The 10,066-nt window shown below is 25.2% G+C and overlaps 1 protein-coding gene across 1 annotated transcript; it reads left to right on the top strand.

The window, feature by feature from the left end:
* Positions 1-784: 784 nt before the first annotated feature.
* LOC145841247 (kelch repeat-containing protein kel-10-like) lies at positions 785-1,345 on the top strand. The gene has a single exon (XM_082948613.1). It carries the CDS (start codon positions 785-787, stop codon positions 1,343-1,345), a length of 561 nt encoding a protein of 186 aa, XP_082804739.1.
* Positions 1,346-10,066: the final 8,721 nt, after the last annotated feature.

Genomic DNA, 10,066 nt, shown 5'->3' with positions numbered 1-10,066 from the left:
CGAAAAATAACTAAAATTATTGCAGCTAAAAGATTTATGAAACTTTCTCTAAACGAAAATGCAGTTAGTACAATTTCTGCAATCTTAGAAGACAAATTAAAAATTGAAAATGCTGCTTCTGTTTACAAGTTCGTGAATCTGTTTAATTTTTCCAGCCTCCAAGATTCAACCCTTAACTATATAGAACGTTGTTTTAGAATTGTAAGTGATAATGAAAGCTTTTTAGAACTTGAATATAAGTTTATTTCTAAAATACTTACAAGTTCTGATCTTCTAATTACTTCAGAAATTGAAGTATTTAAAGTAGTTGATAGATGGTTGAACCACAACATTGAAGAATGTAGCAAGTATCTTTTACTAAAAGTTCGTCTTCATTTGCTCTCAACAGAAACTATAAAACATTTTTTAAATGATTCAACATTAACAAAAGTAGATGGTTGTGTAAAACTTTTAAAAGAAATGTTAGACTGCAGAGTAAAATGTTTTGATAAATTTTCAAGTAATTGTCATACTAGTAGGTATTGTAACCAAAAATGTTTTAAGTTATTGGTTTGTGGGGGTTTTAACTCTGAATCATACATGACTTGTAACAATGTAAGTTGTATTGATATTTATAAAACAAGAGAAGTAGAATCTTATCCACCAATGATAACGGGACGTTATGATTCAAAAATAGTTTATTAAAAAGGTAAACTTTTTGTATTTGGTGGTTGGAATAATATGATTGGTTAAAGTCTGTTCATGAATCTTACTAACTTCTAATACATGGAGTCATGTATCTGATATGATTGATGATCGCATGGATTTTTGTCTATGTGCATTCATAGATAACATTTTTGTTATTGGAGGTATAGAAGGTGGAGTTAGAACCAATCTTTGTTTACAATTTGATACAAGTGATTACAATTGGAAAGAAGTTGCTAAAATTAACGAAGCAAGATCAAGTGCAGCTTGTGCAGTTTTTGAAGAAAGAATTGTAGTTTCTGGTGGATCAAATGGCAACCATCTGGAATTAAATACTGCCGAGTCATATGATTTCTTACCTGATAAATGGTCAATAATGCCAAATATGAACTCTGGTAAACGGTTCCACAGTTTAGTTGTTGTCGAGAAAAAGCTGTTTGTAATTTCAAAGAGAGAAAACGATTGTGAAGTTTTTGACAACATTTGTAAAAAGTTTACCATTATTAAATCACCAGAAATTATAAGGTTTTCTCTATTTAAAGCTCATTCTATTGAAAACAAAATTTTTGATTTACAAGACAAAGTTTCGAAAATAATTATTTATGACACTAACAAAAGTAAATGGTCGAAAGAATCTTGCGAAGTTGCAAAAAAATTATAAGTTAATCATGTTAGTATAAGATTCAAGAACATTTTAGTATAATATTTAAGTAAATTTTAACAATACTGTTTTGATAATTCAAACATTATCAGCCAATTCATATTTAATGCAAAAACAAATAAATAAAACACTCTCTCAAGTTTTTCTGTGATAGTTTATACGTATTACACTACTTTTCGTCAGAACTTAACAGTAGAACAAAATTTAAAACTATGAATAAGTTTTTAAACAAAAACACAAAAACTTAAAATTAACAAGGTAATAAGCACAATAATTAATCAGTGTAAAGTAATAAATAATTAAACTCAAATACTACTAACGGATGAAAAATAGATAATTTAACTAAATAAAGACACTTTATAATCAAATTCCTTCTGTTTACACAGTTCTGGTTTCTCCAAAAATATAGAGATAGCCTCCAACTTCACGAAATCAAACACACTATTGCAATGATGGATTATTCTAAATCTGGATATGTCATATTTCCTAGCACAATCTCTATTATTTATTAGATGTTCTGCAACTGAAGATCTTTTTGCTGCGTTTTTTATTGCTATTGTCTTAATTTCAGGTTCTTGTTCGATGAATTTCAATACACAAGCAGGTAGATGTTCTTTTATCCTGGTTTTTAAGTGCCTAGAGGTCTGACCGATATAGCTCTTTTCGCAAGAGCAATTAAACTTGTATACTACACAACTTTTGTTTTGGTCTGGTATCGGGTCCTTTAACTGCACTTTTAATAAATATTTTGAAAGAAATATAACTCTTGGAAGCACTTGATTGTAAGATGTTTTTGTTAAGTCTTTTAGTTTGCTCTCAAATACTCGTGATTTTTCTCCAATATAAGGTTGTTTTAATATTGCTGGGAACTTCTCCGGTCCAAATAGCCTAGGTTGATTTATGTTATTGTGGTGTGATTTTATCACCTTCTTAATCAAATCTGGTGGGTAACCATTTTTTATTAAAATTTCTTTTATTCTCTCAACCTCTGAATGAAGTAATTCTTTCGAACAGATTCTGTATGCTCTATGGTACAGCGTTTTGATTAGGTTTACTTTTCGTTTCTTACTACAAAACGATTGGTAGTGTAAGTATTGCCCAGTGAAAGTTGTTTTTCTATAGACATTCGTTAAGAAGCTTGTTTTATCTTTTATTATTAATATATCAAGAAATGGCAGCTGGTTGTTCTCTTCTACTTCTCTAATAAAAGAAATCTTTTCATGTAAAGAGTTTAATTTTTGAAAAATTGCTTCATTTTCACTTTCTGTTTTGGATATAACCAAACAATCGTCGACATATCTTATGTAGACAACCTGTGAAGACAAGTCGTCAGCAATTTTGGATTCTAAATGTCCGATAAAAATATTCGCTAGAGTAGGAACCAAAGGTGACCCCATGGCTACGCCGTCTATCTGACTGTAAATTGTATTATTGAAATTAAACTGTACATCACTCGTTGCTATTTTCATCAGTTTTATAAAATTGTTCTTCTCTAAATTAGGTTTTCTTATTTCATATAATTTGTCAGCACTTATCTTAATTGATTCTTCTAGTGGTACATTTGTGAACAATTGCTTTACGTCAAAAGATGTTAAAACTGTATTAGTTGATTTAGCATGTCTGATCTTTTCGAAACTTCAAAAGAGTCTTTTACAACGAATTGTGAGTAATAAGCTAAAACTGGTTCTAATAAAAAATTAAGAAATCTGGATAATTTGTGTTGTGGAGACTTGATCATCGACAGAATAGGTCTAAAAGGAATATTTGGTTTATGTAGTTTTGGAAGGCCATACATTCTTGGCCTAATTGAACCAATAGGTTTAATGGCCATAAAAACAGATTGTTCTATTTCTTTATTATAAACCAACTTTTTTAGGAAATCAATAATTGATTTCTCTATTTTATTTAATTTGTCAAATTTACTGGTCGGTCCCAATTTTACAAACTTTGTTGAATCATCTAAAATTCTGTTCATTTTATCTAAGTATTCAGTTTTATCCAATAAAACAACACCTGAGCCTTTATCAGGTTTTGCTATGACGATTTTATCGTTCTTTTTGATAGTATTAACTGTGTTTACTATTTCTTTTATATTGATAAACTGACTTTTTCCGGTATTGTTTTAGTATAATTGTGGGCTATAGCTACTAAGTTAGCTTTAAATGTATTAAAATCATTGCCATTCTTAGTTTTAAGGCCACTCACCTGATTAAGAAAGCTTTCAAACCCTAAATAAGTCAGTTCTTTATTTACTTTCTTTGTAGGAATAGCAAAGTTCAGTCCGTAGGATAATGCATTTAAATCCTTCTCTTCTAACGTATAAGAAGACAGATTTATCACACTATGTTTAGGGTAAGATCAATATCTACAAGAAACTAATCTTTTCAAGTTTTTCTCATTTTTTTCTTTAATTCTTTCCATTTGTTTTGTTTCAAATTTTCTTATATACATATTAAACTTTCTTGAATGGTCTTCCCTTAGTTCATTTTTAAGCTTGATACTACACATATCTATTACCAATCTCAAATTGCTTAAATAATGATTGTTTTTACTTATTTCAGATTTAATGAAAATTACTTCAGCCTTTTGACTATGTTTTATTTTAGATTTCTATATTATAAATCTTATCAATATTTGAAAAGCTTTTAAAAGTCTTCAGAAACTAGCCAAAAAAGTTGTTCTTAAACATTGAACCACAAAACAAAAACACTTAAGATACTTGGTCTTAGGACCTGGTGCACAAAGAACTTTTAGGTTATCGAGTTGGTAAACATCAAAAATCTAAGTACAGTTTTAAAATTTTATGAAACTTATCTGTAGTTGAAATAATTAAAGTATTTTCATTAATCTAAAATCTAATAATTTGCTTTTAAAAGTTTTATAAACTAGTAAAATCAAGTCTATTGTTTTTTATTATAATAAGGGTTAATAATGTAAGTATTTACTTGAACATAAAATATTTATCTGATGGGTAACTCAATTCTGAAAATTATTTTTCCATACAAAAACATTTGAAAAAAGTAATTGTTTTGCTTACTTACTCTCATTAGCGTGGTTTTGAGACCCTTGTTGTTTAATGTGTACATCAATAACTTACAAAATAATACAACACTAAAAGTCATAAATATTTCTGATGATACACTATTATATGCAATTCACATAGGAGAAAAACACCTATAAAAAAATAATGCATACCTAAACTCCCAATTAGAAAATATATCAAGATGTTTAATGGACAACTCAAACTAAATTTAAATAAAACAAGATACATACTCTTCCACTTGAGCAAAATTGATGTTTGTAAAAACAAAAATTTAGATATAAAATGTGGTAGTTCAACTGTTCAATGGTAAATAATTATAAGTACTTGGAAGTTACAATTGACAGTAATCTTAATTGGTCTAACCATATTGAATCATTAAAAACAATATTATTAAACACAATAGGTATTTTATACAAAATATGATAATATTTAAATAAGAATTCATTATATTACATTTTTAATTTACTCCTGATTAGTCATGTTAGATATGGATTATTTTGTTAAGGTAGGGCAAGTAGAACTAAAATTACTGAGTTCAATAAACTTGTAAATATAGCAAAATGGTGTGTAATAAGTAAACAACTTTTTTTGAAATTTGATCTTATTTTATATAGTTATTACTAAGCTAAAAAATGCGTTTTACAGATTAAAAAAATTCAAAATAATTTTTGAGATATAGCCGATCAAAGTCGGAGGCAACAATAGGTTCCTTATGGGAGGAGCAAACTAAAACAGTAAAAACAACTATTTCTCTAAAAATCTATATCCTTCTACTTTTTTTGAGATAACTTCCTTAAACTTTTAGGAAATGTTTCTTGATACATTTAGAAAATTCTGTTGGAAATAATTTTTCAATTTTGTTCTGACAGAATTTTCTAAATATTGCAAGGAACATTTTCTAAAAACTTGAGGTAGTTATCTCAAAAAACGTAGGAGGAGATAGATTTTTAGTGATTCCTAGTTATTTGCCATTTTAGTTTGCTCCTCCTATAAGATTAGGTGTTATTCCCCCCCTATGTCCTTAAAAAAATTTTTATTAAAGTTCTAATCATGACTTATCAAAGTTATTAAAAAAGTATATGTTGTAAGGGTTGATGACCGAAAGGTCTTTCTCCACACCAATCCATTGACCATAGTTGTGAGCATTCACATTTTTCTTTCTTTGTTATGCTTTTTTATGTAATGTATATAATTCATAAATTTTCAGTTGTTTGCCTTATTTATAGAATAAATGATGAAATTATTAACCACCAAAAGGTTTTTTGTTGGTTATCAGTTCAATTGACTAAAGTTGTTATATTTATTCACAATTTCATTTCTTTATTCCTTTTTGTTCTAAAACACTAGAAATAGTTTAAATGTTATACAATTAAGAAAATAAAGGATTTTAACGTAGGGACTAACCCTAAGCTATTTATAAAAAACTTGACATCAGTAACTAAAACTAATTTAAAAAAAGTCACAAAATTAGGCGATCTAGAAACTGGTAAATAAATTTTGAAAGTGTTTAAAAAATAATTAGACTTAACTTCCAATCTAGAGCTATAACAGTATATATAGTAAGTTATATACTATTAACTTTGCATAAAATAAAAGTTGGCGTAAAATAAAGTTGGCATAAATAAAGTCTTTTTAGATGTTTCATACTTGATTTTAAACGTGTTTATTTTACAAAAATACCAAGCTATAATCAAAAAAAAAACATTTAGTAGTAATCTTGTGCTACTTATAAAAATCCTTAGAACTAAGAAAAATTTTGTATATGCAAGTTTTCTTTAATGTACAGAAGTACAGAACTATAAACATCGAGAAAATATCGACATAAGCTTTAATAAATTTATTTGTAGTGATTACTTTAGAGAATTAATAACTAAAAACAGAATACTTTCACCTAAAAGATTATTAATAGTTAAGCTTAATTAGTTATATTAATAGTTTTAATATTAATATATTAATATTAATAAATTAAATATAAATAATAATAAATTAAAAATTAATATATTGATAGTTTATTAATATATTAATAGTTATATATTTTTTGAAAATGTCTAAACTAGTAAAAAAATCGTAACTTTAATAAATACTTATGGAACAAACTAAAGTAAAAACGTATTACAGAGTTTAAAAGATTCTACTGTAAAAGTTTTTTATAGGTCATACTCAAAAACAAAACACTGCATTTTTAGAAGTGAAACTTAAATCAGAAAGCTGTTAAAACAGGTATATGATCAATTAAGCATTATTGCTTAATAAACAAGTTATAAGCTTTTATTGCTTTTGGATTAGCTTTTGATATATAATTTTTATACCTTTTGTATATTAAATATGGTAGTTTTATACCTGTAAGTAAAAATATATTATAGATAGCTTGCAGACATCATTTAAAGGAATTTATAGCTTGATATCACAATAAGATATGAGCAAAAATTTCAGCTTCAAACCGTAGTACAAAAATACTAAGTGCCCAAACCCAAAGTATGTCGAGGTCGCAAATGCAAAAACTGTTTAAAATGTATGCAGCTCTATTGCTTTACTTTTATAACATCGAAAAACTTGTTGTTATAACGAATCAGAATTGTTTACTTCCTTTATTAAATCATATTTTTGTTAAAAACTAACTAAAACAGATATCTTCAATTGAAAAGTTTTAGAATGATTAAAAATACTGTTTTCGTTAATATATTTTTCAGCTATCCATTTATTTTCTTTTAGCTGTAAATGTGTACTCCTTAAATATTATGACCTGGTATTTAGCATCAAATGCTAAGTCTAGTAAAAAAGTATTTAAAAATATTACAGTTTGTTTTAAAATATAATTATCTTATTTAAATTTGTAATAGTAAAGCAATTTTATATTTGACAGCTTTGCTTTCTCAATAAAATCTTAATAATTACTTTTACAAAAGACGTTTTTTATTTATAATTTGTAAAAGTATAGTTTTTTAGTTATATTAAAACGTTATTATAGTTTATTTAAGCTCATGTTAACTAGTTAATTGCAATAACTGTATAAAAAAAAAGCTTAAATAGTTGAATGTCAATAGGTTAAAGGTTAGATTTTAATCAAAGAGAGATATTGTTTCTTAAACACTAGTTAAAATATTACAAAAATCTATATTCTAAACTGTGCTTATTAAATTTGCATAGAAAGTATTTTAGTTTAAAGAAGATCACAAGAAATTTATTATGAATATTTTTTTCACGTTTCAAACTATAGTTAAGACATTATAAAAAAAATGTCGTTAAGTATTTAAGTCAATTTACATTAAAAAAAAGAAAAACACTCAAACATACTTTTATGCAAAAAAAATCTGTAATTAGAAGGAAATAAACTTAAAGTATAAATTTGTTTCAAATTTGAAAATTTTGAAAATCACTGTTAAGTACAAGGCATTTAGTAACTACGTAAAGTAGAAATAAAATTATAAAACTTAGTTTTAAATTTGTAAAATATTTTAATAACTCAAATTCAAGTTTTTATGTAGAACTACTTAGTAAAATACGTAGTAAAACTTTTAAAGCTAAACTAAAGTTATAGTCCAGTTTTAAGTTTGTTACTTAAATGTTTAATATTAAAAAAAAAAATAGTCCTAACGTTTTACGTTTTTTAAATATTTTACCGTGATCGTTGTAATTTGTACTTTATTTGCAGTTTAAACAAATTCTGAACGTATAATATCAATCAAAATTTACAAAAAGGATTAAATTTAAAGAATTATATGAAGTTGCTCCTTAAAACAAGGTTCTAAATTATTCAAGCTGATATTTTTAACTTAACACCTCAATAACATGCTGTGAGTGGAGACGTTTCAATTTTTTATTGTGTTAATTGTAAATAAATGTAATGTTTTTTCAAAGACAAACGTCTCAAAACAGAAATAGCAAATAAAGCACAAGAAATGCATAAACATAAATTTCATCTCATTTTTCTATGAACATTGTTGTTTTAATCAACAAAGATTAAATATTTATAGAAAATTTTACTAACTTCTACATAAAAATACAAAAACCAAATCAAAACAAATAAATTAAAAACATTAAATCTTTTTAGTAAAATAAATTTCTTTAAATAAAATTTTTAAATTGAAAAAAAAATACTTTATTAAATAAACAGGAATTTATTTAGTTTATAACTTTAAGTTCTTTTTAAAACAAGTTTGAGTAGCTTATTTACTTAAAAATTCGAAAATTTTAGTTTTAAGAAGTCGATTTTAAGTTTATTATAAACATTAAGATTATAGTTATACTTTTTAAACAAAAACTACCGATACAACATTAAAGTAATAACTTCATTAAATCAATCACTTATGATAATTTAAACTTTAGTTTTTGTACTTTAAGTCTTAAACATATATTCGCATTAAATTATTCATGATCTATGTTGAAGCAATTTTAGGTAATAATTTTAAACTACTTGTTCTACTATAAGTACACTTGAAAAAACTTGTTATACACTGTAAAAAGCTTAAAGTGTAAACTCTGCTAAACTAAAGATATACTATTACTTTTTGTATTTTATAGTCATTTAACTACTGTCTTTGTGAATTTTAGTTGTTTGAGTAGTTTGATGAAAGATCGATTTTTGTACTGAATTTTTGTAATGCACAATATTACGTCATAATATTTTTTGTTTTTTGTATAACTTTTGCATCTTTGTTTAGTACAATGCTTTTTATTTTGATTTTAACTGGCTGATGATTAAAGCTTTATGAAAAATTAAAGCTTTATGAAACATATGTACCAGTATTTTTAAAATCGTACTTGTCCAATAAATTATATATATATATATGTTATTATATATGATATATATATATTTATTAAAAACTACAGCAAAACTTTATGATGCGCATAAAGCTTTTGAAAATCGCATACTGTGTAAATACCTCAACATAATAAAATTACTTTTAAATATTACTAACGACAACCGAACAAACTTGGTTTTTAACTGTTAATCTTCAACAAAGTTTGTTTATTTATATATTTTATGATGCTAGCTGCTGAGAATACATGTAATTGAAGATACAAATCAAAAATAGTTATTAAAATATTAAAAGCAAGTAAAAATATATAAACATTTAAAATTATTTTGTTAGTCATGTTACACAATTTATGTTTAAACTATTAAAATTTAAAGTTTACAAAAACAATTTGTTCTTAACTCTGTTCAGAAATGCTAAGTTTATTACTAAAGTATTACAATTACTTGAAGAAAGAATATTCTACCAAGAATTATAAACAAGTTGCTAAACAAATTATATAATAAAAATGTACGCTAACTTACGTTTAATTGATCGTAAAATAGTATATTTATTTTCATTTATGTAAGTTAAAATATTCATTTAGTGCTACAAATAATTTAGTAAATTTATTCAGAGCTAACAAAAGAAAATTGTAAAATGTTTTTTGATCGCTGAAATCTATTAAACTTGCTATTCTGAAGTACTACAAGGAAAATGGGATAAAGAAAAATCATTTAGATGAATTATCCATTTCAAATGAGCTTCATAGATTAAGTTAGTGTTATTGTGTTCATGTATGTATAGAAAGTATCATTTTTTAATTTAATGACAATTTGTTATATGATTTGTCAGGATAAAACTAATTAGTATAGCAGTTATTACTACTAAGCTTATATACAAAACTACTTCTAAATTAAAATAAATCCAAAACTTTAATTT

Source organism: Thalia democratica, chromosome 7, assembly GCF_965202585.1.
Source record: "Thalia democratica chromosome 7, ktThaDemo2.hap1.1, whole genome shotgun sequence".
Taxonomy (NCBI): domain Eukaryota; kingdom Metazoa; phylum Chordata; class Thaliacea; order Salpida; family Salpidae; genus Thalia; species Thalia democratica.
Note: the sequence above shows the minus strand (reverse complement) of the source record. Positions and strands in the feature narration are given on the sequence as shown.